Genomic DNA, 27,744 nt, shown 5'->3' on the forward strand with positions numbered 1-27,744 from the left:
CCCGCGTCCAGGTTAAGGCCCACCTCCTTCCCAGAAAGCGCTCCTCGACGCCGGGCCAATCACAGTCTTTTCTCAAGGAAAAGGCGGGGCCAAAGGGGGCCGACTCTTCCCTTGTTCCCACCCCTCTAGGCAAAACAACCAATCTCAACTTGTCTAGAGGAGGAAACGCAATCGGGAATAACCAATCACGCCGCGAAGCTTCTCGATCGCATTAGACCCTGCCCCTCCAGCTGCGACAAAAATGGCGCGCAAGCTCCTGGGTTCTGTAGTTCTCTCGGAATTCAAAAAGCCCCATTTTAGAGTTAGCCCTTACCGCCCCGCCCCCAGCGGCTTCCATTCCGCTAGTGCGCATGTCCACAGCTTCACAGTACAGGGAACGGAGGAACGGAAGGAAGGAGGCGGGACGATTAAAAAAAAAAAGCCTAAGCTTGGGAAGCGACAGAGAAGGGGTCTGCTCCTCCCAGAAGGCGGTGCTGCTTGCCAGGGCGAACCACGCGGAGGGTTGTGGGGAGGATAGCTACCCTCCTGATGGAGACACATGAAGTAGGGTGGGCGGGGGACTCCATATCCCAGCATGCCCCGCGCCGGGCCCTACCGGCCGCGACTCCGGGCTTGGCCCCGGCCCTAGCTCGTCGGCGGAGTATTGGGGCGCGTGGAGGCTGTAGTCACGGTGGCGCCCGCGGGGACGGAGGAGGGAATGAGTGAAGAGGAGCAGGGCTCCGGCATTATCACGGGCTGCGTGCTGCCCAGGTGAGCCACCTCGTAAAGAGCCCTGCAGGGCGAAAATCGTGGTGCGGCGCGGAGGCGGTAGCCGCGCGGCCCCAGCATGCACCTGGCCTGAGGGTTGTTCCCGGCAAGCACTGGGGTAGTGGGCAGTGATTCCCAGCATGCACCGAGCAGTGGCCACTGCCTCCAGCCCTAAATAGTTTGGAGTTGTCCCGGTTCCCAGACTGCCCTGGGGCACTGGGGTTTATGCCATCGAATTTTAGTGCATTTGGTGGGTACTGGGTCCCTAGCCTGCACTGTGACAGGGGACATGCACTTCCAACCTACGCTGGGGTACAGGATACCTTCACTGAGATAGGAACTGTGCATTCCTCTCCTGCCCTGGGGCAATGGATCCTGCTTTCCCAGCCTGCACCTCTACTCCACATTGAACCCAGCCAATGGCTGCTGTATTGCCAGGGTCCCCTGGACTCTCTGCGTTCCCATAATGTGCCTGGGTCTGGTATGGCAGTGCTTGGTGAGATGGGTGTAGGGGAGGTGTGATGTCGGTCTGTGCCCCTGCCCCCCAGTATAGAGCAAATGCTGGCCGCCAACCCGGGCAAGACCCCGATCAGCCTTCTGCAGGAGTATGGGACCAGAATAGGGAAGACGCCCGTGTACGACCTCCTCAAAGCCGAGGGCCAAGCCCACCAGCCTAATTTCACCTTCCGGGTCACCGTTGGCAACACCAGCTGCACTGGTGAGGAAGGATTGGGCAGCTTGGCTGGGGTGTGCTAAGCTTGTCACAGGGCGCCATGGCTTTGCTGTTTGAAGTTTATTCACAGTCCTCCACGGCTAGTGAGGGAAGGAGAAATTGCAGGGGAGAAACCACTGACTGGACTGGGAGAGCAGGGTGGTGGGGACGGGGGATAGGACTTGGGAGAGTTAGAGAGCAGGACTGCCACAGCAATCTGGCAGATCCTCGTCATCCCTGAGGAAAAAGTAGGAGGTAAACATAAATCTGAGTAAGGATTTGGAGGGGGGCTGTTAAGAGTCCTTCCTTCCAGCAGTTAGTGTAACACTTCCAGTCTTGGGCAGGGGGAGGTTAGTCAGAGGGGGCTAGCTGACTCCCTGTGGCTGTATGAAGAGAGGCTATGGGGTGCTGTCCTTCCAGTGACCTCTTCTGCCCTTCCAGTGACCTCTAGTATTGTCCGATCCCCTCTCTCAGGTCAGGGCCCCAGCAAGAAGGCAGCCAAGCACAAAGCAGCCGAGGTGGCCCTCAAGCACCTCAAAGGGGGGAGCATGCTGGAGCCGGCCCTGGAGGACAGCAGGTGAGGGAGAAACAGCCAAGGCATCCTAGAGGCTCTGCCAGCAACCAGGGCAGGCCCCTGGCCCACTCCCTCTGCCCAGTAGACCACCCTGCCCTGGCCTCTTCCTGAGTTTCCTCTGGACCTGAGCATGGTGCTTCCAGAGTTTCTGCTGCAGCGAAGGATTCTGGGGGGAGTAGCCAGCCCCATCCAGAGGTTGTGGCTATGGTTTGGGACCTGGATTAGGGAGGGAGAGGGGTGGAGCCTAAGCCTGAAGGGAGTTGCTCCCAACATGCTTTCTCTTTCTAGCAAGATGTCTTTCCATCTTCCACATTTAGGCTGGAGTTTGTTGCTTCCAGCATCCTTGAGTAGGAAGAGACCCTTCTCCCCCTTTTCGCAGTCTTTTTGATTTAGTCTTTGACAGCAGACGATCTCAGAAGGAAGAGTTGTTGGTTGAGCTTCCCTGAGTCTTTGGCTCAAGTGGGAAAGGGTTCTCTTAGGGGATGGGCATGTCAGGAAGACCTGGATCCCCCACTCTCCGTTCCCTTTACACATGTGTGTGAATCAAATGCTCCCTTCCCCTCGGGAAGTCCTTTCTCTCCCCTAGACTCTTCACTGCCTGAGGACGTCCCGGTTTTTACTGCTGCAGCGGCTGCTACTCCTGTTCTTTCTGCTGTCCCAACCAGGTATCTTTTGTCCCCTGACTGCTTGAGGTGGGAGAGGAGGGGGTCCTGGTTCCTGACCCCCAGCCCTTGGACCTAGGCTGGTCAGGGCATGAGGAAATCTAAGAGTAAACAGAGGGTGGACTAATTGGGGACCAGAGCTTGAAGAATTTGCACCAGCTGGTAAGCTGTTGGGGCAGGAAGTAATTTATGATTTTTAAATAGTCATAAGGGTGATGTTGGACCATGTTTTAAGGGTCTTGCAAGACCCATTTTCTTCTGGGTTGGCCACGTGATAGTTCTATGTCTGAGTCTCATTAGGTTCTTCCTGGGACTGGGTATACACAGTCCTTCTACTATCTTGGTGAGATGATGCCTAAACGTACAGAATGGAAATGGGGTTAGGACACATAGGAGGCCTCACATGGGTGGGAGGGGGAAGTGGACCAGAGCAGGAGGGAGGAATGCTAGACATTTGGCGAGACAGTTGCCTGCCTAGTGGGAAATAGGGAGATGTAGTAAAGCCAAGGCAATAGTTAGGACTTGGGCTTATGGGTAGCCAAGAAGGAGCCATCTCCCTCAGCTTTGGCCCTGGGCCCTTTTTCCTTCAGGAGCCCCTCCATGGAGGTACAGCCCCCTGTCTCCCCTCAGCAGTCTGAGTGCAACCCCGTTGGTGCTCTGCAGGTGTGCCCCATCCTCATTTCCTGTGCATGCTTGTCTTCCCTTGAACCAGGGCTGTGAGGGAAGCTTATGTAATTGTGCGGGGACAGGGGGGTTGCCCTGTACTGGAGGCTTTTTCCACCCCCCTTATCCCTCCTCCCTGGTGGCGTAGTGGTTAAGTGCTACGGTTGCTAACCAAAGGGTTGGCAGTTCGAATCCGCCAGGTGCTCCTTGGAAACTCTATGGGGCAGTTCTGCTCTGTCCTATAGGGTCGCTATGAGTTGGAATCGACTGGACGGCACTGGGTTGGGTTTGGTTTGGTTTATCCCTCCTCTCTTACTCAGCCTTGTGCATCGCTGGTTTTCCACCCTTTCCAAGGAGCTGGTGGTGCAGAAAGGCTGGCGGTTGCCTGAGTACACAGTGACCCAGGAGTCCGGGCCAGCCCACCGCAAAGAGTTTACCATGACCTGCCGAGTGGAACGTTTCATTGAGATTGGTAACTGGGCGGAAGGGGGTTCTTGAGCTACTGTCCCCACCACTCCATCCCCGGCCACAGGGCAGCTCCTGGCCTCACTGCAGAGCCCCAGCTCACCTTGCTTCTCAGTCCTAGGCTCAGCTCCTTCCTCCTAGTTTCTTCTTGCAGCCTATCCTTCCCCTTCGTTTCTAGTTGACCAGATTGTCAGGTGCATGAGCAGGTCCTCAGTGCCCCTTTCCAATTGACATCCTTGTGAGGGGACCCTCCAAGTGTGTCCCGGGTGGAAAGTACTGGACCTACTGGGAATAATAATCCGGCACCCTCTTCCCACATACAGGCAGTGGCACTTCCAAAAAGCTGGCAAAGCGTAACGCAGCGGCCAAAATGCTGCTCCGAGTGCATACAGTGCCCCTGGATGCCCGGGATGGGAATGAAGCAGAGCCTGATGATGATCACTTCTCCATTGTGAGTGGCTTGTGTGGGCCAGGTGCCGTGGGCCTTCGTTCATGCCAGGGCCGGGTACCGGAGACTTGGGTCTGTAACTCAGGAGTGAGCCTCTCCAGCCCAAGGCCTGCTCCTGCCTCATTTCCTACCAGATCCAGAGTTTGAGGAGCTCTTAGTCTCCACTTGTCAGCCCCTCTGAGTGGTGTGGGGGAGCTAACCCAGGGATCTGTGAGCTTCTGCTGCTGGGATGAGGAAGGCTGCCTGGCCGTCTGGGCTAGTAGTTAGCAGGGGTCTTATGGGGACTGACTGGGGGAGGCAAGCCGGAACAGGCACTCTGGGCTTTCCTCTCCTTGGATTTTGAGTGTCCCACAGTCCCTGGCTACATTGCTGTCATTGTCCCCATCTCATCAGGGCGTGGGCTCCCGCTTGGATGGACTTCGGAACCGGGGCCCAGGCTGCACCTGGGATTCTCTAAGAAATTCTGTGGGAGAGAAGATCCTGTCCCTTCGCAGCTGCTCCCTGGGCTCCCTTGGTGCCCTGGGCCCTGCTTGCTGCAGTGTCCTCAGTGAGCTTTCCGAGGAGCAGGCCTTCCATGTCAGCTACCTGGATATTGGTATGGCTGGTTTGGGGTCAGGGGTGGGGACCGGACCAGAGCAAGCATGAGTGGGTGTAAGGGGGTTGGGAGAAGAGGAAGAGGATGTAAATGCATACCATCTGGTGCTGCCTCCCCACCCAACGTTGCCTCCCATCTCTCTCTTGGCGCAGAGGAGTTAAGCCTGAGCGGGCTCTGCCAGTGCCTGGTAGAACTGTCCACACAGCCGGCCACTGTGTGTCATGGCTCTGCAACCACCCGAGAGGCTGCACGCAGCGAGGCTGCTCGCCGTGCCCTGCAGTACCTTAAGATCATGGCGGGCAGCAAGTGAAGCCCCAGCTGGACTCACAGACATGCATCCTTTGCCCTTGCTCTTCCTGCCCCCTGGCCTACGGATCTGTACCCAGCCCTGCTGCCCTCTGGAGGTGCTGTCTCTACCTCTGACACAGACTGCCTGCCTTGAGGCTGAGGTGAGCGCAGGGCAAGGAGCCAGGGACCATAAGGCCACAGCCTGCCCAGGATCTATCTTTATTGTATTGGTGGTGATGACGAGTGGAAAGGAAACTGGGGCTCTACCCTGGAGCCCAGAATAAACATGCTCCTCCGTGGATTCTTAAACTCGGGTCTGTTTCTCTGAGCAGAGCTGATGGCAGAGAGTAGTTAGCACCAGACCACTTCCTGTGTGTCTTCTTTTTGTGCCTTTGGTTTTCCCTGCCCCCACCCCAACCCCCAGCCCCCAACATGTCCCCGTATTTTCCTTTCGGTGGCAGGAGGCTGGGTACGGTAATGTCCAGGATCCCTTGTCAGCTGCATTCCTGGTGAGTTCGGTTTGGTGGAGATGACGGGGGCTCCCTCCCAGCTTGTTAGAGTCACAGACACTTGGATTCAGAAGCCAGACTTTTTATTTGGGGGACACATGGCACTTAGGTGTGGGTCTTGCATGCAAACATATCAGGGCATGACATGTTACTTCTTTCCAAAGCGTTGGGGGATGGCCAGGCTCCAGAACTGAGAGCTCAGCCCCTCCCCAGCCCGGGGACTCAGCCATTCGTTGCTCCAGGTTCCCCGGGTATTTCTTCCAAACCTTAGAAGAGATTCATCCTCAGATGTAGGTTGTCTCAGTCACTGCACTTATCTAGCCCCATTCCCTCTTCCACTCCTCTGTCTCCTGCCCTTTCTACCCCCAAGCCATGCCCACTTGTCCCTTTCAGACTCACCTCTGAGGCTGAAACAGGAAGGCTGGGCTCCGGCCTGTTCTCTGCATGGCCTGGAGCAGGGAGCGCAAGAGTGACCCAGGGGTGTGGGCGTCCTGCAGTGGGTGGAGTCCCTTGTCTTCCTCCTATGGCAAGGGGGCATCAGGGAAGGAAGATAGGCAAATGCCGTGGGTATTTAGGTCTCAAGGAAAAGGGAGTGGTTTCTAGAGACAAGTTGTAGGAGGCTGAGAAGTCATATTCTCATGTGAGGACCCAGTGAAGACATTGGCAGCCAAAGAGGTACTTGAGCTTAGAGTGCAAGTCTCAAGCTAGAGTAGAAGAAAATGGTGAGGGGTGTGGGTAGAGGCTCGGACTTACCACTGAGATCTGGTCTCCTTCGTCCTGGCCCCCTGGTCCTTCAGCGTGGCCCCAGTCAGTTACTAGCAGCAGCACCACCAGCAGCACGGCTACCCGCCTGGAATCCATGCTGCCATCCACCTTCCTACAGCCACACCCGCCTCTTATACCTGCTCTCCCCTTTGGCCCCCCGCCCACAGCTGCCTGAGGGGGAATCTAGAGCAGGCAATGGAAATGCACGGCTCCATTAGGAGCCACCTGGGACTCCCTGCTTTCAGCCTCCGGCCCCCAGCCCCTAAGCCTGAAGTTACAGACTTTATTAGATGCATAAATCCTGTCTCCAGAGCTCAAGAAGAATCATTAATTGCAGATGCTTTGTCAGAGCCAGGCCCTGGGGGGCCTTACAAGAACCCCCAATCCCTCAACAGTTTGGAGAGCTCCAATTGATCACCTCTTTTTTTATCACTCCTGGAATAAAGCACAGAGAAAATCCTAACAGGAGGGCAGGCTAGGTCCTGGAACAGAGGGAGAGAGGCAAAAGCCAGGATCAGAGCTGGGTGAGGGTGAGACTCTAGGTTGGCCTGGATGACCCAGCCTGTCCATCCCCAGAGGGTGATGTCAAATCTTCACAGACCCCCATCTTCACTTGAGTGCGGCTTAGGACCTACGTCATCTTTCTCTGCAGCTGAACCACTGCTGCCACCCTGTGGTCTTGGTCCCTTACTGTCAGGTCTGGCCATTTCTCTTTTCTAGAATAAAACCCGTTGCCATTGAATAGATTCTAAATCATAGTGATCCTATAGGACAGAGTAGAACTGCCCCATAGGGATTCTAAGGAGTGTCTGGGGGATTCAAACTGCCACCATTTGGTTAACAGCCAAACTTTTAACCACTATGCCACCAGGGTTTCCATTTTTCTAGATGAGAGCTCTTTAAAAGAGGAACTTAGAGGGGTGGGATGGGGTAGTCCTTGGGCCCTGACTCCAAGGAGTCTCAGGGTCATTGAAGGGTAGTGGTGGGATACTGTTGGATTGGGCTATCATTGTGTTCTGCCTTGGGAAAATTCAGAGTCAGTGTTTCTCAGGATGGGATCCTTCAGTTTCCCTCTTAATGCCGGAATCCTTTCTTCAGCACCCCCACCAGGGTGGTTGTCTAGCGTATGCTGGAGGCTTTGAATCAGCCTCACCTTGGACAACCAGCATAACCTCTCTGAACTTCAGTTTCCTCACCTAAAACACGGGGACATTAACAGGAACTACTTCCTAGGGCTGTGGTGAGGATTCATTGAAATACTTGTTGTAATCCATTCAGCACAGGATCTGGCATGGGGCAAGTGTCCTTAAAATGTTAGCTGTGATTATCCTCGTACACCCCGGTCTCGGGGAACTTACCATTTCCTGAGCCTTGGGGCAAGTGTCCTTAAAATGTTAGCTGTGATTATCCTCGTACACCCCGGTCTCGGGGAACTTACCATTTCCTGAGCCTTCGGACAGTTTTATCCTTGTACTAAGCCGGCTTTAGTCCCCCTGTGAAATCACCAGTCATTTTAGTTTGTCCCATTGCATCACACAGAACATCTCTAATCTCTTTCATGTATAACAGCCCTTCGTATGTTTGAAGACAGTTTATTCTTCCGCTCTCTAGACTTTTCTGCTCAAGGGGAGATGCCCCCCTCTTTAAAGCATAGCACCTAGAAACCAGTTTATACTTTAGATTTATAGATTAGGACAGGTTTTGTTCTGGATGTGATGTTGTAGGTCTTCTTCATTAATGCCTAAGCTGAGCCTTTTTGTAAGCTTGTCTCACGGCTGGTCCCAGGCATAGAACGTGGGAGTTACTACCATTATGTGATTGTATCACATCTTATAGTTGACTGTTGCTTTTTTTTTTTTTTAGTTGACTGCTTCTTAAAAGTCCATACGTAGATGGTTCTTCTGTGCGAAGTTCATCTTGCATCACTTTCTGTTCCTTGCCTGTTCTGACAGTGGCACAGAGGAGCAGGGTTTTGAGGACGGATGAGGCATTGGGAAGACTGGTGCTGGTCAGACAGAACGGTTTTTTTTTTAATTGTACTTTAGGTGTAGGTTTACAGAACAAATCAGTGTCTCACCAGTTAGTACACACATTGTCCTATGACACTGGCTAATAACCCAACATGTCAACACCCTCCCTTCTCAACCCTGGGTTCCCTATTACCAGCTTTCCTGTTCTCTCCTGTCTTCCAGTCCCTGCCCCAGGGCTGGTGCTCCCCTTTAGTCTTGTTTTGTTCCATGGGCCTGTTCAATCTTTGGCTGAAGGGTGGCCCTCAGAAGTGACCTCATTACTGAGCTGAAAGGGTGTCTGGGAGCCACACTCTCAGGGTTTCTCCAGACTCTGTCAGGTCAGCAAGTCTGGTCTTTCTGAGTTAGAATTTTGTTTTACATTTTTCTCCAGCTCTGTCTGGGACCCTCTATTGTGGTCCCTGTCAGAGCAGTTAGTGGTAGTAGCCGGGCACCATCTAGTTGTACTGGCCTCAGTCTGGTGGAGGCCGTGGTAGTTGTGGTCCACTAGTCCTTTGGACTAAATCTTTCTGTTGTATCTTTAGTTTTCTTCATTCTTCCTTGCTCCTGAAGGGGTGAGACCAGTGGAGTATCTGAGATTGCCGCTCACAGGCTTTTAAGACCCCAGGCGCTACTCACCAAAGCAGAATGTAGAACATACTCTTTATAAACTATTATATGCCATTGGAGCTAGATGTTCCCTGAGACCATGGTCCCCACAGCCCTCAGCCCAGTAATTCCATCCCTCAGGGAGTTTGGGTGTGTCTACGGAACTACCATGACCTTGCCTTGTACAGGTGGTGCTGGCTTCCCCAGTATTGTGTACTGTCTTACCCTTCACCAGTGTTTTTCCATCCCCACCCCTCCTCCGTAACCATCAAAGATTGTTTCTTTTTGTATGTAAACCTTTTCATGAGTTTTTACAGCGGTCGTTTCATACATTTGTCCTTTTGTGATTGACTTATTTCACGCAGCATAATGTCCTCCAGATCATCCATGTTATGATTATGAGATGCTTCACAGATTTATCGTTGTTCTTTATTGTTGCGTAATATTCCATTGTTTGTATGTAGCACAGTTTGTTTATCCATTCATCTGTTGATGGGCACCTAGGTTGTTTCCATCTTTTTGCTGTCGTGAGCAGTGCTGCAGTGAACGTGCGTGTGCGTGTGTCTATTCGTGTGAAGGCTTTTATTTCTCTCGGAATATATTCCTAGGAGTGGGACTGCTGGATCATATGGTATTTCTATTTCTAGTTTTCTAAGGAAGCGCCATATCGTTTTCCAAAATGGTTGTACCATTTTGCATTCCCACCAGCAGTCCTTAAGAGTTCCTGTCTCCCCGCAGCCTCTCCAACATTTTATTTCCTGTTTTATTGATTCGTGCCAGTAATGCCGGGGTGAGATGGTATCTCATCGTGGTTTTGATTCGGATTTCTCTAATGGGTAGAGATCGTGAGCATTTCCTCATGTGTCTATCGGCCACTTGAATGTGAACTGTTTTAATCCCAGCTCTTGCCTTTTCTCTATGACTTGGGCAACTGTCTTAAACTAAACTTCAGTTCATTATCAATAAAACGAGGCAGCAACTCCCGCTGTCAGATTACAGAAAATGCCTTAATGCAAAGCATCTAGCGCAGAGCAGGCACTCAAATATTCACCACCCTGCTGCTTCTAATATTTCTCTGATCACCAGTTACAAGTGGGGCTGAGCTGAGGCTGCATTCAGAAAGGGGCTGATCTAGTTGGCCTCCTATTGCTAGCATGGAGGCGAGTTAGACTCTTCTTTGGTTAGAAATCAGAATGGGTTAATTGTGAAAATTCGGCAAAATGTTCTGCCTTCAGAGTCTCGTCCCCACCTCCAAAATCTCTCATTGCAGGCTCTGGTATTTAGCTTTCAGCCACTTCCTTTCTTATCTTTTTCTGGATCCTGCCCACAACACAGTGAAGACCACCACTGTCTTTCCTACTCTCCGAAGGAGGCTCGGGCTCCTTATCTGTGTCAGTTGTCTACCAAAGACTGTCGACAAACAGCTTTTTCAATAATTTCTCTATTGGGAGGAGCCCTGGTGGCACAGTGGTTGGCTGTTAACCAAAAGGTGGGCAGTTCGAATCTATAGCTTCTTGCTCCTTGGAAACCCTATGGGACAGTTCTACTCTGTTCTATAGGGTCGCTATGAGTCGGGATTGACTCCATGGCAGTGGGGGTCTCCGACTGGGAAATACTCAGAGGCACCTGCTACCTCTTTTTTCAAATTCTTCAGCCTGGCTCATGGTCTTCACTTGTGATGATAATTATAAAGGAACACACAGATGCATGGAATTATTAGTGATTCTCCCTTCATCTCCTCACTTTCCATAGCCCCTGAGCATCACCTGTTTCTCTTGTGAACTAATCTGTTACTGGCTTCTAAACAAACTTCACCCCTCATTTCCAGACCAGCCTCTCCCCGGGACCCATAGAGCTCATTCAAGCTTCACTTTGTTTCTGTATGCATTCCAATCCTCATCTCCCCAGTCAGGCTGGAAGCTTCTTGAAGGTAGGGCTTGTTTTTTTTTTGTTGCTGTTGGGAGGGGAGTGGGGACAAAACACTGAAAGAGGCTACTTGCTGTCAGATACTCTCCCATCCCCGTTCACTTAAAGCATACATTAGTTCTCTGGTGAGTGCTCCCACAGTGCTGGGGGCCTCTTGTTTCGGGGCAGTGCACAGATCTGAGCTCTGGCTCCATGTCTTCTGTCACGCTATGCAGTTTATATCAATCATCCACCTTCTCTAGGTTATGTCTTCCCTGTGTAAAAAGTAGAGGTAAGAATGCCCACTTATTCTTCTACCTTTAGAATAGGGAGAGGGGGGCAGATCACAGATAGGAAAGCCCAGTGAGGTCCCAGAAAGAGTGGGCAATTGGACTTGTAGATCAGAGTACTGAAGCATCAGACATAACAGCGGTTCTCTTGATAGTTTAATGTTATATTTGCAGCATAAATAAGGCACAATATATGTCAGGGGAAAGGAGGAGGGAGAGGGCCTGGCTGGGGGGGAATAACTGCTAAGTGGCAAGAGAGGAGGAAGAAGGGACGGTGAAGGAGAATAGAGCGAAGCTCTGCCTCAGCTCCGTCCCAGGAGATTGTGAGAGCCTGCTCACAGGGATCATGCGGACTTGGGTGGAGGAGAGAAGGGAAAAGACGGTTTGTAACAAAATAGCCTGTAGCACTGCATCTTCCCACCTGTCAAAGTCCACCATTTGGGGCTGGGGGGAGATCCAGACCCAGAATCGAGTTCCTTGATGAGATGGAGAGGTGCTGCTACATGTCAAGGATATATAGATGAACAGAGATATAATCATAGATACACACGGCTTTCTTTTGAACAGACACTGTGTCAGGATGCTGCAGCCTCCACTGTTTGGGGGCTCATCTCCTCCCTGCCTGAAGGGTGTGTGTGTGTGTGTGTGTGTGTGTATGGGAGAAACAAGACAGCTAAAGCTCCAGCTGGTCCTTAATGTAACAAAGAACATGGAGTGACCAGTCTGCAAGGGAACACTAGAGACAACCTCTGTCCAGACCGACCCAGGGACAGGTTTCAGGGATAAGACTGGAAAGAAGACAAACATAGATTTTGAAATGAGTGATGTGGTTGCTTTCTTTTAATGGGAGCAGAGGGAAGGACTAAAGGGAATGAAAAAACATGGTAGTGCTAAGGCAGAGGATGGTATTCAACATATCCTTGACACCCAGCTTGCCCCTAAGGCAGTGGTTCTCAAAGTTTACTTCAGTATGATTAGAGTCACCTGGAGTGCTTGTTAAAAGCCACCCCAAGAGTGCACAGAGTTTCTGTTTCAGTAGGTCTGGGGCGGGCCTGATAATTTGCATTTCTAACAAGTTCCCAGATGATGGTGATCCTGCTGGTTCTGGACCACATTCAGAGAATCACTTCCCTAAGGTAAAGCCAATGAAACTGGTGCTCAGAGCCACTTCTCACAGCTAAAACATCACTCACCAGTAGCTAATGCTGGTGAGGTATTTTGTGCTACCAGCACCCCCCCCATTAAAAAAATAAACCCTAGTAGCTACAATACAAACCTGGATCCATAAAGGACATAAGCTGCATTAACCTGCCCTACTCTCCCTGACGTTTTCTCATTCTGGGGTAGGATTTTACCCCAAAGAAAGATGAGTGAACCTGGTGTAGAGGGTGGGAATGTTGGCATGCAGCCACCTATGCCCATTCCTGCTGGGTCATCACACTGGGGTGGTGGGTAGGTACATGTCTGCATGCACATCACATGCAGACAAACGGACAGCAGTTCTGTGTTGTGAGAGGGATGATAAGGTTGTGGAAAGCTGTAGTGGGGTGGGGGGGGGTCCTCTAATCTGCCTTAGCATCTTTGCCTGTCCTGTTCCCCTTCTCAATCAAAAGTCTAAAAAAAGCACAGCATATCAAAAAGACATATGTAAGACAGCTAAGGAGGACTGGAATCAAAACAGACTGGTTATGAAATTTGAAAAGATTTACATTTCCTTCCTGTGTATACAATGTACAATATTAAAGGAAAATAATGATTTAAGGATGGGCAGGTAGTTATAAAGCAAAGAGGGGAATTCAGTGGGGAGAGCTGTCTCAGAGCTAGCACCTTTAAGGAACCTCTCAGTGTGGAGCAGGGAAGCCTCGGAAACCAGAGGAAGACTTTTTTGGTGTCTGCTTGGTAGATAAGGTTATAGATGGGACATGGTTATAGTTAAGCACCTCATTTACCAGGCTGGGTGGTGCTGCAGGCAGTCAATCAAGAAGGGAGCCAAGAACAACAGAATGGGGACACGGAAGGCAGCAAGGTGAGGTTCAGTTAGCCTGACTCCTCTTTTATCACCACGTAGAGTATATGGTCTTGCGGTCAGGCCACGGAGAGGAGTGGAAACTGAAAGAAGCCAGTCTCCGGATGTACAACCAACAGGGACGGAGTACGCTTTCCAGTCCTTCCTAGTAGAATGGGAGGCTTTCTCAGACTTTTTAACTTTCTTTTAAGGGAATGGGCCAAGCAGGCCAGAAGACCTGGTTCTTACCCCTTTCTCTATGGCCTTGGGTATAGCAGCTGTATCTTTGAAGTGAGGTGGGAGGCCTGAATCCTGCATTCACTTGGAAGCATCCCAAGACATTTACACTCCCAGCTCCTTTCTGGAAGTGCCCCCCTTTAGGCCTCCAGAATGGCCATGGCCCTTAGGAAGGACTAAGTGACATTGTCCATGAGGTTTGGTTCTGGTCCAGATGAGTCTGGAAAGCAGAGATCAAGGAAGAATGACCACATGCCCGGCAGCAATCAGAAGATAAGTGAAGTTCCCCTTGACTGCAGGAGAAGTTGCAGGGTGAGCAATTGCTCTGCGTTCTTGGTGAGACTGACGGCTAACTAAAGGGCTGTCTTGAGGGTAATGGCCGGCCTGTTCCTCACTTCATTGCTGCTTCACTTCTAAGGTTCTGGCAGTGCCCTTATTTAGGTCCCAAATACTAACTCCCCACTGATGAAAATGCAATAAGGACTCTGAGAATTAGACTTGGGGGCTAAGAAACTAAGTAAGACCCTCTATATAAATTAGCCACCTAACACAGAGACAGACTGGCAGGATTCAAACCCCCTTTAAGGCCAAGCAGTGAGGCAGGGCATGTGTGCAGTGGCAAGCTGATTATTAACTTTAAAACACTTGACTGAAGGAGGAAGAAGAATAGTCAAGGGTCTTATGAAGGCTCCTTAGGAGCCATAAACTCAGTCAAGCTTTAGGGCAAGGCTGCTGGGGGGAAATCAAGACCATAAAAAATGAAACACTTTAAAGCAGGAGAAAATCCCAGGGAGCAGTTGGCTAAAGGAAAAGTCCTGAGCTCAAGTTATGGCTGTGAATTTTCAAAGGCAAGTGAAGTCCCTGGAGGTGGTAGCCTGCATCCTGACCATCTGCCATGACAGTTGCTATTCTGAGTCACCTCGGAGGCTGTTCCTGCGGGGGGTCTCTGGTGATAGAGGATGAGAAAACCCATGTTTTCTCCCCTTTCTCTTCACCAGGAGTGGCTTGTTCAGCACTGGATCTGAAAAGCAGGAGAGGAAATTTAAAACAAATGCAGCAGAATACGTCACCTGACTGGTTTACTAGTATATCACACTTAGGAGATGATAAGCTTGTAGCTTAGAACATTTTCTCATTCCCCTGTGATGGCCACTATGGAAGACAAAATAAGAAAGGAAGCCCGTGGTTATTTTGTATTATGTTTAAGACGGAGATAAGCAAGATGGAGGAAAGGACATTTTTGGCCTGGACAGATGGCAGAAGATGGCTCCAGGACAATTGGAAAAGTTTCACACTGAAGGGCTATTAAAACTGACCTATCTATCCACAGGCCTCTGGCTTTGGATGGCTTCCTATGGCTCTGGTAGAAATTGCATAGTTCAGAGCCAAGGAAAAATGAGAAGTCCTAATGGGGAAAGAAGAGGGACAGAAAATGAATTTCTCCCCCTGTAGTCCAATTATTCAACAAGAATGGCTGACAGTGAGAGTTACCAATTTCCCAGGCAGGTCAGATACTTCAGTAAGTCTAGACTCCTCTGCTGAGATTAGTACTGCACCCACCCTCCCACTCCTTCTCCTCTGCCTCCCCCCATCCAACCTTATCCTCAAGAAAGTCCACTCAGGGCCTTGGCTACGATGCCTTAGAGTCTTGAGGCTTGGAGTATGGAGAACCGATGAATCTAAAAAATGAAACAAAACTCTAAAGCCGGAGAAAATCCCAGGGAGCAGTTGTCTAAAGGGAAAGTCCTGAGCTCAAGTTATGGCTGCGAATTTTCAAAGGCAAGTGCAGAGAAGCAGAGTCTGGAGAAAGAGAAAGAAGGTGGAGCCAGGGGGTAATGGAGACTTACGAATACAAGACCCTAGATCAGAGAAGAAGACAGATGTGTGAGGCTGAGATGGAGAAAGAACAAGGGGGAGTGCAGAGTCCCCAATACTTGAGCCACCATGAGGGCTGCATCTGAACTAGTTACAGAAGACAGAGGCAGAAGTGTGGATGGGAATGAAGAAGGAGAGGCAGAAGAAAGATGACCAAAATGAATATGTGTTTTGACTAGTAAACTCTTGTAAAATGTAAAAGCATCAATTAATCCAATAACCTGATGGAACTGGCTTCAAACTACACTGTTCCTACCTGCCCTGATTAGAACTGAAGGTGGATGGGGGGCAGAATCAGCTACTTGCATCCAGGGCTCTTTCCCCTTTCACTACCAAGTAATGTAAGGCCACAAGATGTGGTTGTCAAGGCTTAGCGGGGAGGTGGGGCAGACCCCAGCACTATATTAGGTAAAGTCAAGAGACAAAACGAAGTACCCAAATAGCTCTGGAAATAGATGAAAAAAGGAGTACACCGGAACTCTTGGGTTTAGTTTGTTTTTTTGGTGGTAGGTGAAGAGAAGGACTAAAGTTTATGGAAGTGCTGGAAAATACTGCTTAGATTCTCCATAAGTGAATTTTTAAACTACAGTTTAGGAAAGGAAAAGAGGGATAAATAAGCAGCCATTGGGAAAAAAAAGTCCTGAGTCCATAGAGTGGCTAGGGATGAGTCAATGGGTGATTGACCATCAAATCTAGCCTGTCTCTACCTAGCAGGAAGTGGCATGCTGGTAAAGAACAAGAAAGTAACAGCCACAGCTTAGTGGGAAGCGAGGGAACTGAGAAACCCCAAACCTAGAAGTGCAAAGGTTAGTGTTAAAAGAGATAGGTACACGTGCATGGGGCAGGGCTGATTGTTCGGACCATCTGGAAGGGTTTTTTGGCTGTGGGTACATCAGAAACCCCACATTTGGGGGATGATCTATGTGGCTCTGGGGCTGAATAGCCCCTAGTACAGGTGTCAAACATACATGACCATGTAGCTGAAGAAAAAAGCCCCACATCTGTCCATTACTCACAACACACAATTTTCCCTCCATACTCCCACGTCCAAGGCAGATGGGAGGGGATAAGATGACATCTCTCTTGGCTCTTGGGCGGGCGAGCTGACTGGGGACCTCTCCACCAGGGAAGGCATCATCTGCCGGCAGACTGGGACTGTGGGGTCATGATCACATGCGACTGTATTGGCATGCTCAGTTCTGTCCTGTGGCTGGCCATCTGAGTGAGGACCGAGGTGGCCACAGCTTCAGCAGCAGAGCGAACACTGAGGCCATTGCTAGCGGCTGTTGCAGAGCTGTGCTGAATCACAGGCGCTGGCGAACCCGTCGGCTCTGAGCTTTCCTTGGGGCTTTCTGTCAGGAAGGAGGGCAAAAAGCAGAGATCAAGTGGTTAGAAAACAGAACAGGGAAAGAGGCAGGATTACCTTTTGCCAAAATTCTAAAGGAGCCCAAAGGAAAATGAAGCTGATCTTTTTTTTGGGTTGGGCCGGGGTGGGGAACCAAACCAGAATCCTGGCTTTAAAGGGCTAGGAAATGGGCGCTTGTGAGAAGGGGAGCAAGAACGAGGCCAAGGTTAACCTATCTATCCTAAAAAAAATTTTTATTTATTTTTTATCCTAATAAAAATGGAGCTCTGGTGGCACAGTGGTTACATGCTTGGCTGCTAACCGAAAGGTTGGCAGTTCAAACCCACCATCCGCTCTATAGGAGAAGAATGTGGCAGTCTGCTTCCATAAAGATATACAGCCTTGGAAATCCTATGGGGCCGTTCTACTCTGTCCAGTAGGGTCACTATGAGTCGGAATTAACTCAGCAGCAATGGATTTTTTTGGTATCCTAATAAAATGAATCCCCAACATGTTAATTCCTTGTCCAGCTAGCTTTTACGTCTTTGCATAGTCCATTACCCCATGTGCAACGTTATTCCTCTTCTTCGTGTCTTTAAAGGAGATTTAAAAAAGATCTCTTTTTAGCTACCCTTTCTGATTAATTCCCACAGGAATTAAACCATTCCATTATTTTTATGTTCCTTTAGCATGTAGTTTGCACCACAGGGAAGCTGGATAAATATCAAGCTACAATCAAATGATGCTCTATGCATGGTCAGTCTTTGGCCAAAGTTCAGTTAACATTACAAATAAGTAAGAGGCCTGTTAGATCCTCCTGGCTATCAATTAGCTAAGCACTGATGATTTAAGACATCAGGAGCTAAGCCACTCTATCTAAACTAACAATCACATTTTACTATTAGATACAGTTACCTGAGCTGCATAAAAGTGTAGCTCCATGTTGCTCGTTAATGAAGAAATTTTACCAAACATCAGATAGGCTTTATGGCTTCTTAAAAAGAGATGTGTCGAAAAAGGAAAAAAAAAAAGCTTCCTAATGAACGCCTGAGTCTTCTTTCAGGATTCAAATATTATTTCCTCTGTGAAGCCTTCTTTGTTACACTCAGGCAATTAAATGTTTCATTGTTTGCGCTTTCAGAGCATACGTTCACTTATTCATCAAACATTTACTGAGCATCAGCCATGTACCAGGTATGAAAGAATAAAATGGGAACCCTGTCTTCAGGAAGCTCCCAGTCTAGGAGCTGTCTAACTGGGTATCGGTACTTATCTCACTCACTGGCTTACATGTTTATCTCCCCACAACCCTCTTTGTGTCTGATTTGTCTTGAGACGCATCTTTGTTTAAAGTACCTACCATAATGTTTATACTACACAGCAGAACTAAATACATCTTTGCTGTAATAAATGTTAGGTTTAATGGATTGACTACCTGTCAGAGTTCTTGTAGGGACTGAGTAGAAAATTTATTGTATACAGACTACATACTGACAAATACTCAGTCCTTGTCCTCTTTGGCCCATCAACAGGATTTGAAGTAGTTCATTACTAAGCTTCTTTAGATACTTTCTTCTCTTAGTTTCCAGAATACCACACTCAGCCAGTTTTCTTCCTACCTTTCTAGCTGCTCACTCTCAGCCTCTTTTGTGGTTCTTTGTCTCTTTAATCGCTAAATGTTGGAGCATCCCAGGGCTCAGTCCTGGGACTTCTCTTTTTTCTATCTATACTTTCTACCTGGGGGACTTCATCCAGTTTCATGGCTTTCAAAACTAAATATATGCTCCTGACTCCTAAAGTGCTATCTATAGCCTTTCCTCTAAATTGTGGAGCCACAAAACCAACTGCCTGCTTGACATCTCCACCTACATGACTGGCTTCTTAAACTCAGCTTGTCCAAAACTGAGCTCCTGATATACTTCCCAAGCCATCTCCTATACTTCTCTCCACCTCAGTTAATGGCAACCCCATTCTTGCACTTTGATGCAATTTTTTATTCTTCTCTTTCTCATGTGCATTGGCCCATCTGGCTCATGATCAAACCCTGTCACTCTAAGCTAGGGACTATAGCCCTGGGGGACATCTAGGTCAACTGACTTAACACAGTTCCTAAAAAAAATTCCACATCCCACTTTGGTGAGTAGCATCTAGGGTCTTAAAAACTTGCGAGCGGCCATCTAAAATACAACTATTGGTCTCTTTCCATCCCCAGCAAAGGACAGTGAAGAAAACCAAAAAGACTCAAGAAAACATTTAGTCCAGAGGAAGCACAGCCTCCACCTGCCTGAGACCAGAAGAACTAGATGTTACCTGGCTACCACCACCAACAGTTCTGAACAGAATCACAATAGAAGGTCCTGTTTAGAGTGAGGGGAAAAAATGTAGAACAAAATTCAAATTCATAAAAAAGACCAGACTTACTGGTCTGAGAGAGAATGGAGGAATCCCCAAAACTATAGCCCTTGGACACCCTTCTAACTTGGAAGTGAAACCATTCTTGGAGATCACCTTTCAGCCAAATAATAGACAGGCCTATAAATAAACAATGACACATGTGAGGAAGGCGCTCCTCAGAATAATCATCTAAACAAGACCAAAAGGACAACACATGCCCAAAAGCAAAGATGAGAAGGAAGGAAGGGGCAGGAAAACTGGATGAGTAGAAATGGGAAACTCAAGGTGGCCACGGGGAGAGTGCTGACACATTATGGGGAGTGCAGCCTATGTCATGGAACAATTTATGCATATACTATTGACCGGGAAATGAATTTGCTCTGTAAACCTTCATCTAAAGCATACACACACACGCGTGTGCACGCGCAACAAGAATAGGTGTACACACAGAAAGCAACATTCTTTGGTGGTTACCAGGGATGGGAGGGAGAAGGAGGAGGAAATCACTTTCTAGACAGTAGACAATTGTTGGTTTTGGTGATAGGAAAGGCAGTTATTGAATAAGGTGAAGTCAACACAACTTTACCAAGGTAAATGATCACAGTACACAAGAATAAGGAACAATTCTGTAAATGCGATAATATATACAGAGCCCTGGTGGTACAGTGGTTAAGAGCTCAGCTGCTAACCAAAAGGTTGGCAGTTTGAATCTACCAGACGCTCTCTGAAAACCCTATGGGGCAGGTCTACTCTGTCCTGTAGGGTCACTATGAGTCAGAATTGACTTAACGGCAATGGGTTTGATTTTGGTTTATTATATATATATATATATATATATAAAATTTTGCAACAACAGTAATAAAAAAATGTGTATGGTTATATAGATATGTATGCATACATACGTATAGGAAGGCGCATGTGAATATATGTTTATGTGTGCTGTATACATATTCATACATAAAATAAACCCCATGGGGGCACAGTTACCGATACTTCCTAGACATAACCAAACACTTTGCGGGATTGGTTTACTGGGTTTGAGGGGTTAGGACCATAGTCTTGTGGGGCAACTCAGTCAATTGGTACGATATAGTTCACGAAGATAATGTTCTACATCTGAGTTTGGTGAGTAGCATCAGGGGTCTTAAAAGTTTGTAAGTGGCCATCTAAGGTACAACTAATGGTCTCTGATCGTATTGAGGAAAAGAGAAAGAAGGAAACCAAAGACTCAGAGAAGAAACTAGTCTACAGGACCAATAGTCTGCACGAACAACAGCCTCACCTACCTTGAGACCAGAAGAACTAGATGGTGCCTGCCTACCACTACTGACTATTTCTGCCAGGGACACAATAGATGGTCCCATGTAGAATGGGAGAAAAATGTAAAACAAAAATCACATTCCTAAAAAAGGCCAGACTTATAGGACCAACAGACTGGAGGAACCCCAAGACTATCACCCTGGGATACCCTTTAAACTTGGAACTCAAGCCACTCCCAGAATGACCTTTCAGCCAAAGGACAGATTGGCTCATAAAATAAATACCATCTTAGATAGGAACCTTGGAGGGCAGTGAGTTTATGTTAATGGAGAACAACTCAGAAAAGGAGGGTGAGAATGGCTGCACAATTCAAAGAATGTGATCAGTGTCACTAAATTGTACATGTAGAAACTGTTGAATTGGTGTATGTTTTGCTGTGTACATTCTCAACAAACAAAATAAATAAAATTTAGGGGAAAAAAAAATATCAGCCACGAGTACTGTGCTCCTCTAAATAACCATCTAAAGGAAACCAGATGGTAAACATTTACCCTAGACCAAAGATAGGAAGTTAAAGGTGGGGGGGGGGGGGGGCGGGCGGGGGGCAGGGAAGCTAGATTAATGGAAACAAAACCAAAACGGAAATAATGAGAATGTTGATACATTGTGAACCATGTAACCAATGTCACTGAACAATATGTATAGAAATTGTTAAATGGGAACCTGATTTGCTGTGAAACTTTCAACAAAAACACAATAAAATACTTTAAAAATGAAACAAAAATTTGTCACTCTAACTTCAGAATACATCCTGAAGTCAACCATTTCTTACTACTTTCACTACCACCATTCTGGTCAAGGCTCTATCATTTCCTGCCCGTATTATTGCAATAGCCTCCTAAGTGGACTGTCTGCTTCTGCCCTTGCTCCCAGCAGTCTCAGAGTGATCTTGTTCAAATATAAGTCAGATCCATCAAGTCACTTCTCTGCTGAAAACCTGCGAGTGGCCCCCAGTGTAGAGTAAAAGCTGGGATCCTCACTAATGACCAAGGAGGCCCTACATGAAATGCTCTCATTACCTCTCTTACCTTAGTGCCAACTACTTTCCACCCGCATTCTCTCCATCGCAGCCACAGTAGCCTCCGTGATGGCCTTGGAATGTGCTAGGCACGCTCCCGCCTTGAGTCTTTGCATGTGCTGTTCCTGCTGCCTGCAGTACTTTCCTCCTATATAAATGCATTGCTAGGGCTAGCTCCCCTCATTTCCTTCAGGTCTTTATTCTAAAGCCACTTCATCTAAAATTGCAACACTGCTGCTTTATTTTTTCTCCCTAGCTTTTACTATCATCTAACACACTGTATATTTTATCTAATTACTATCATCTTTTTTTTAACATACCATGTATCTTACCTATTTATCTTGTTTATTGTCTCTCTACTACTAAAATATAAGCTCCTCAAGGGCAGGGATTTTAATCTAATCTATTTGGTTCCCTGTTATATCCCCAGCATGTGAAACAGTGCTGCCCACACAGAATAGGCACTCAACAAATATCTGTTTAATGAATGAATATGCCTTGAAGTGCATATTAAAAATTAAATACGGATGTTTAAAACTGGTGATGTGGTTACTCTTTTTCTATGGGAACATGTCTCTGAAATGATAAAGACAGTCAGATAGCCAACATTTATATGAATTTATTTAATTTGCAAAGAAAAACTAATATTTATTAACTTTTTCTGTCCATAAGGAAATTATTCACAGTAATTTTAATTTCAGAATTGTGCTTGACCTGAGCACAACTCCATGGCCATCTCTTTCTATTACTATTTTATGTGTACTCATACATTACAAACTGAAACCAATATCAGTCTATCGTTAAAAAGATAAAATCCCAATGTTTAACAAATTCCACTGCTTTTCTATCATCTGCTATTTATATCCTCTCTAAGCCAAGATGTGTCTTTGGAATCAGAAAGACCTGGATGTGAATCTTGGCTCCATAACTTTATCAGCCGTGTAACTTCGGTAAGTGACCTAATCTGAGTGGAGTTTTCTCATCTATAAATGGAAGTAATATCCACTTCATGACAGAATTAGGAAGATGGCAGAGTATCTGACACAAAGTAGGCACCCAATAAATATTGCCACCCTTCATCTATAACTATGATAAATAATTAGGATAAGCTCTATAAAAATTTATATTAAATTTTTTTTTTTTTTTGCAGGTTTGGCTGCTCCACAAAGGCTACTCACTCAGTAGTCTGGACTTCGTGGAACATTCAGGATGGGGTTATAAAATTATAAACAGCGCAGACACTCAGTACACACAGTTTACTTTCCGGCCACTCACCTAGATAGCCTTGGGTCTTTTTCTGTAGTGCAGTGACTGGGCAGTCTTTATGAGCTAACAGCAGCTGTTTCAACTGAGCCACTTCATTGCGTAGTAATGTCACTTCATTCTGGGGTAGGGAAGAAAAGAGTATCAAGAAAATTCAACCTCTACTCTTCGACCCCTAGTGGGTATCCCTAAAGTGAGGACAGAATGCTGCCTGAATTTTCTCCTTCGAATCTGGGAAAGACTCTTGATCCAGCAAGGCTTCAGACAGCCTAGGACCAGATTGGTCATGAATTCAAGGGCAGCCAGTGAAAAGTAAGGTTTTATAATAGAAAAATTACTACTATTTAGGATAATATGATTATATGAAAATTAAATTAATAAGGCATATGTACTTTAACTAAGAAGACCTACTTCTAGGAATCTATTTAACAGAACTATCTACTCAAGTGCATACAATGTCCAGTGCAGCACTGCTGTCCTATCAAAACATTGGAAATAATCTAAATATCCATACCTTGTAATATAAGCACACTACAGAATGTACTACTATACAGCTGTTAAAAAGAATGAGGTAGACTTCTGTATACATGGCTAGATCTCCAGGAGATACGGTTAAGCCATTTATGTTAAAGCAAACACATGATCCCTCAACTCCCTTATCAAAACTATAAATAATAATAAAAAAAAAGTGTCAAAGGTACACAACAAACTTATCTACAGGGAAGAGAATGAGACTGGGAAAAGCAGATTAAAGAGGGGCTTTCATTTTATTCTAAACCTCTCTCCCTGTATGTCTACATCTTTTTTAACAGGAGGTATAAATTTCATATAACTCCTCTGTAATTAAATATTTTAACAAAAAGTCAGAAGAAGGGAAAATAATATTAAGAGAGTGTTTGGATTATTATTATGTTCTACTTGTGCTTTACTTTTTCTTAAGACTCAATGAAAAGAGGATCCTTTAGACCTGGGACTAAGGCGGCATCACAGTAATTCCCAAAGCTAGGAATTAAGCTGCATTATCTGGGCTGAAAACATTTCCCTTTGGGTGTTCCAGACCCCAGTCAGATTCTACCGATGATTTCAAAGAGCACCCTGGAGCACTTAACCCAAGTCCCGTCATCCAAATGGGTCCATGGCTGACTCATTCTAGTAGCAGATTTGGGGGCAGAAGGGAAGAGATTTCAACTCTGACTTTTAAGAGATTCTTTCTGCATTTCTCTTGGCCCATCTTCTGGATCTGTTCTAATTAAAGAATTGCCATCGTCTAAATAAAGTCCCACTTTTTTCTGATTTAATCCTACTTTTCTGATTCAACAATCCTAATAACCCTCCGAGACCCACTCACACTCAGCTGAATGTTCTGGGAAGTGAGTTCTTCTGCCTTCTTCTCTAGGGAGGACACCCACAGCTTCCGCTTCTGGCGACAGCGGGAGGCTGCAGCCCGGTTGCGCTCCAGAAACCGCTGCCGCCGTTCATCTGGGTCTTCATCCACTGTGCGCCGCCGTCTTCCCCCAGTACTAGGGGTGGGCTGGGCTGGTGAGACCTGTTGCCCAGAAAGAAAGAGGAGTTACTTGATGGGACCGTCATTCTTTTCCAAACTAAACCTGACATTAGACTAGTAAGATCTGGTAACAATCTGGTAAAAGGTTGTACTAGTCTCTGGTAACCACAGCAGGTCTCATCACTATTCTGCCTCCTCATTCTGCCTCCTGTTTTCCTTCCAGTCTTCTCAGCCCCATACTTAGACAAACCACATTTCAGTTAGAAAGTCTGATTATTTCTGAGACAGGCAGACTGGCAGACAAAATTAAACTAGGATCACTTTTTGTTTTCTTTATAGGGAATCTTGTAGACAGGGAAATAGGTGTCAGGAGAATTTTAGGGAAACTATGAAATAAAAGTTTGAGGATCATTGATTTGGACAAGCAATATATATAAACAACTGTGTGCTAGAACAGGTGTCAGAGAAGAACAGAAGTTTTTATTCACCTCAGTACCAGCAAAATATGGGATATTGTGGGGAGATATGGATTTGTATATTCTTTTTATTCATAATCAGTTATTAATCATTCCCAGCAAATATTCCCCTTTTGTTCTTAAACTTTAGGCTGATAGCCTTTGTCACTAAGGCACTTTTGGGTCACATTCCCTTTCTGTTAGCTGGTACGTGTTCACAGAAGATAAACCAATGTCATAACAGCAGCCAAAACTGAACAAAATGTATAAAGGTCAACTATCTGTAGAAAAAAAAGTATATAATGTAAAACAGCGCCAAATATAAATTCTTCTTGGATCTGTTGCTATCAGGGAGTATCTATGTTAGCAGGTCCCAAATGCCAGAGTTCACCTCAGCTGCATGAGAATAACCTAAAGAGCTTATAAAAAACACTCATGTACTCCACTCCAGGTGAGGTCACATACTCCACTCTACTGAATCACATTCTCTAGGGATGGGATGAAGGCATATGATCTATATGACTGTTGTTCTCCATTAATAAAGATAATCAGGAGATGGCTTTATTTATTCGGACTATTACTGTCTCCCCTAAAAGAAAAAAATAGGAAAGAAAAATTTAAACTCAGTGAGCTGGAGGGCTTGGGTCACTGCTTCTCACTGTAGTAAAGGTAGAACCCAAAAGCATTCTTCGAGAAATTTATGAATAATTCTCCTGACAATTTGAACTTTCTATATGTCCTGAGCTCACTGGAGCACATGCAAAGACTAGTGCTTTCGAAGGAGGATGAGGGAAAGGAAAAGATAGGCTCCTAGTCTCTCATAGGCAACTAGATCTTCTATAGCGAACGGAGGTGAAAGAACTGACCGAAAAAAAAAAGAAAATAATAATAAAAAGGGAGAAATGAGAAGGAAAGCAATCAGTGGCAACTAAAAAGGAAGCCATGTCATATCCTCAAGAGGGAAAGCAGAACAACTCAAAGCAGCAGGAAGGGGGCTACTGCTTCACTGTCTCCAGGGACTGGCGTCGGTAGGGGTTTTAGGAGGATGGGCAGGCTTAACATCTAACAAAAATCTCAAACGAAGGCTTTTGGTGGTGTTGGCCAAGATTTAAGGCAGCATATGGCCACTAAATGTTTGGACATGTGGTGGTAATTGAAGAAGCAGGTGGTGACATCAGGAAAAAAGGGGATGGACAAAGGATGTAACTCAAGAAACCGATCTCAGGTTGTTGTCACCTGCCCAGTGCAGACAATCTGAAAACTAAGAGCTATTTAGTTTCCAACGCAACTAGCTAAAACCGAGACTTCCTCTATGACAGGTCTGCATTATCAGTCTGTTTGCATGTAAGTGTAACATACTGGTGGATAAAGAACTGTCAACAACGACCAATGTAGCAGGAAGATACCCAGAAAGCTGAAATCTATTCTTCCCTAATTTTTCTGCTCCTTGGAAAACAGATATAATACAAAAGAGTATGAGTGACACAGCTGGTCCCCCCAAGGACTCAACCGACCTGCGGCTGGGCAGGGGATGGGGCATCAGGGTGCTGGATGAGGGTCTGGCTCTGCTCTGGACGTGCCGTCACCATGGTGCTGGCAGTGCCCACCACCATTCCACAACCACCATTGAGTGAGGAGACTTGGTGGGTCAGAGTGGCTTTTAGTCTCTGTGGGGAAAGGAAAAATAAAAGCTTGTCAAGAGTGAGATTCTGTCAAGGGTGACAAGAGTGGGCTTAGATTTTACTATTTATTTTACAGACAGCTAAAATTTCTACGCCAATTTTCCCTCAAAAGAAAATGACAGGGAGAGAGGATGTGCACCTGGATCCCTAAAATGCCTACTCTATTCCCTGGCTATCGTTCTGGGCACCGTTCCGGGGTGTGTGTGTGTTGTTTAGTCCAGATGAAAGCACTCTCCTGGAACCCGGCCAGGTGCTGGTTACACTGCTAGCTATTCCACTCCTTGGCCAGCTCCCCTGCCTACCTACCCACCCTCCATCTGTCACCCTGGAACTGAAACAGTAAGTATTCCAATCCAAACAATCTGTGCTGTCTTTTTTCACTGCTGTGTCTACGTACCAGGCTCTAAAGGTAGGGAAGAGAAGATGGGAGTCATGAATCAGGGCTTTTGCTTTTCTACATCCCACAGCAATGTGTCCTTAGCTTTGCAAACCCCAGAAGGCTCCTTTGCTCAGCTCATTTGAAAAATCTAGGCTGATAACCACTTCTTTCAGAAGGTCCAACATTGCCCATGGCTGGGATATACTCACCATTTTGGCTTCTGATGGTATGGGGTGGCCAGAGGGAGAAACGGAACCACTGCTGTTAACTGGTGGGCCAGGGATACCAGGAATGTTGGGTACCATGGACATAGGTCTGGCCAGCTGGATCAAGAGAAAGAAGAAAACCCAGAACGGGACATAATACAATTGGTAGAGGAACAACTGTCCAAAATGAAGTGCTTCTGAGACTGGCATGTTAGGGCCTGCTCTGTGCAGCCTGCCCATAGGACATGCGGGGACAGCCTGGGAAATCCCTTCCCCATGGAGAACCACAGGGTAAGGAATCTAACCCTTCAGTGCTGTGACAATTTCTGTGGGAAAAGCTGAGGCTGAGTAAGCTTGAGGAAAGTGATATGTGATTTGGGAGGTGTTAACTGCCAAGCGAAATCAACAAATCAGTCAGCTTGCAAGATCAATTCCTAGACCAGAAGCTAATTGTCCAGATGAGTCTTTGTCTAGTGTTCCATAGTGCTACACTGGCAAGGGTTAGAAAAGAGTTTGGGCGGGCTGCCATGTTCAACTGATACAGACCAGAGCCCACATTTCCCTGGGGCGTATGTGTGTTTATGAGCATTCAGGTGGCAGGGAGGGATTATTGTGTTGGTAGGGTTGGCTGCCCAACTACAGAGCTCACCGATATAACAGAAGGCATCTGTACCGGAGGCCCTGGCAGCACAGGCATGGTCTGTCCATTAGCAAGATGCATGACGAGAGGGAGGGAGCCAGTAGGAGACCTAGAGAAGACATGAAGTGAAATGCTCATAATATTCTTTTTCCTATGGATCTTCTTCCTGTAACTGTAGCAGAT

General features: G+C 47.0%; 3 protein-coding genes across 9 annotated transcripts in view; 1 reads left to right on the top strand and 2 right to left on the bottom strand.

Moving 5' to 3' along the window:
• The first annotated feature begins 470 nt into the window (after positions 1-470).
• On the top strand, positions 471-19,857 carry TARBP2 (TARBP2 subunit of RISC loading complex). Of its 4 annotated transcripts, none has more exons than XR_007517213.1 (10): positions 471-750; positions 1,296-1,465; positions 1,934-2,036; positions 2,603-2,698; positions 3,286-3,358; positions 3,713-3,830; positions 4,147-4,274; positions 4,665-4,866; positions 5,019-5,315; positions 18,913-19,857. XR_007517213.1 is itself a non-coding variant. In XM_049883304.1 (9 exons), exons 1-9 carry the CDS (start codon positions 698-700, stop codon positions 5,174-5,176), a joined length of 1,101 nt encoding a protein of 366 aa, XP_049739261.1. In that variant the 5' UTR covers positions 471-697; the 3' UTR covers positions 5,177-5,506. The 4 variants fall into 4 exon arrangements, 2 of the variants coding, with proteins under 2 accessions (XP_049739261.1, XP_049739262.1); XR_007517212.1 differs by lacking the exon at positions 18,913-19,857 and adding an exon at positions 10,872-10,963; XM_049883304.1 differs by lacking the exon at positions 18,913-19,857 and having other exon boundaries at positions 5,019-5,506.
• NPFF (neuropeptide FF-amide peptide precursor) lies at positions 5,739-10,880 on the bottom strand. The gene is made up of 3 exons (XM_049883306.1): positions 6,417-10,880; positions 6,063-6,184; positions 5,739-5,929 (listed from the first exon to the last, which is right to left on the bottom strand). The coding sequence occupies exons 1-3, from the start codon at positions 6,522-6,524 to the stop codon at positions 5,812-5,814; spliced, it is 348 nt and encodes a 115-aa protein (XP_049739263.1). The 5' UTR covers positions 6,525-10,880; the 3' UTR covers positions 5,739-5,811.
• The window catches only part of ATF7 (activating transcription factor 7), an 84,079-nt gene continuing 67,702 nt past the window's right edge, over positions 11,368-27,744 (bottom strand). For 2 of the 4 annotated variants that reach the window (XM_049883300.1, XM_049883301.1), the window contains exons 7-12: positions 27,571-27,670; positions 26,925-27,038; positions 26,169-26,321; positions 24,044-24,241; positions 22,708-22,816; positions 15,067-16,707 (exon numbers count right to left, since the gene is read on the bottom strand). In XM_049883300.1, the coding sequence (XP_049739257.1) occupies positions 16,490-16,707; positions 22,708-22,816; positions 24,044-24,241; positions 26,169-26,321; positions 26,925-27,038; positions 27,571-27,670 (892 nt within the window). In that variant the 3' untranslated portion in view covers positions 15,067-16,489. Of the gene's footprint in view, positions 14,502-15,062; positions 16,708-22,707; positions 22,817-24,043; positions 24,242-26,168; positions 26,322-26,924; positions 27,039-27,570; positions 27,671-27,744 lie in introns of those variants that run through there. The other 2 variants (XR_007517211.1, XM_049883302.1) reach the window with 2 other exon arrangements.

Source organism: Elephas maximus, chromosome 4 (assembly GCF_024166365.1).
Source record: "Elephas maximus indicus isolate mEleMax1 chromosome 4, mEleMax1 primary haplotype, whole genome shotgun sequence".
Classification (NCBI taxonomy): Eukaryota; Metazoa; Chordata; class Mammalia; order Proboscidea; family Elephantidae; genus Elephas; species Elephas maximus.

Coding starts and splice junctions, on each gene's coding strand:
- TARBP2 (XM_049883304.1), top strand. CDS start 698: ATGAGTGAAGAGGAGCAGGGCTCCGGCATTATCACGGGCTGCGTGCTG. Junction 3,831..4,146: donor GGAACGTTTCATTGAGATTG/GTAACTGGGCGG, acceptor TCCCACATACAG/GCAGTGGCACTTCCAAAAAG. Junction 4,867..5,018: donor TGTCAGCTACCTGGATATTG/GTATGGCTGGTT, acceptor CTCTTGGCGCAG/AGGAGTTAAGCCTGAGCGGG.
- NPFF (XM_049883306.1), bottom strand. CDS start 6,524: ATGGATTCCAGGCGGGTAGCCGTGCTGCTGGTGGTGCTGCTGCTAGTA. Junction 6,185..6,416: donor AAGGAGACCAGATCTCAGTG/GTAAGTCCGAGC, acceptor CCCTTGCCATAG/GAGGAAGACAAGGGACTCCA. Junction 5,930..6,062: donor TTCCTGTTTCAGCCTCAGAG/GTGAGTCTGAAA, acceptor ATCTCTTCTAAG/GTTTGGAAGAAATACCCGGG.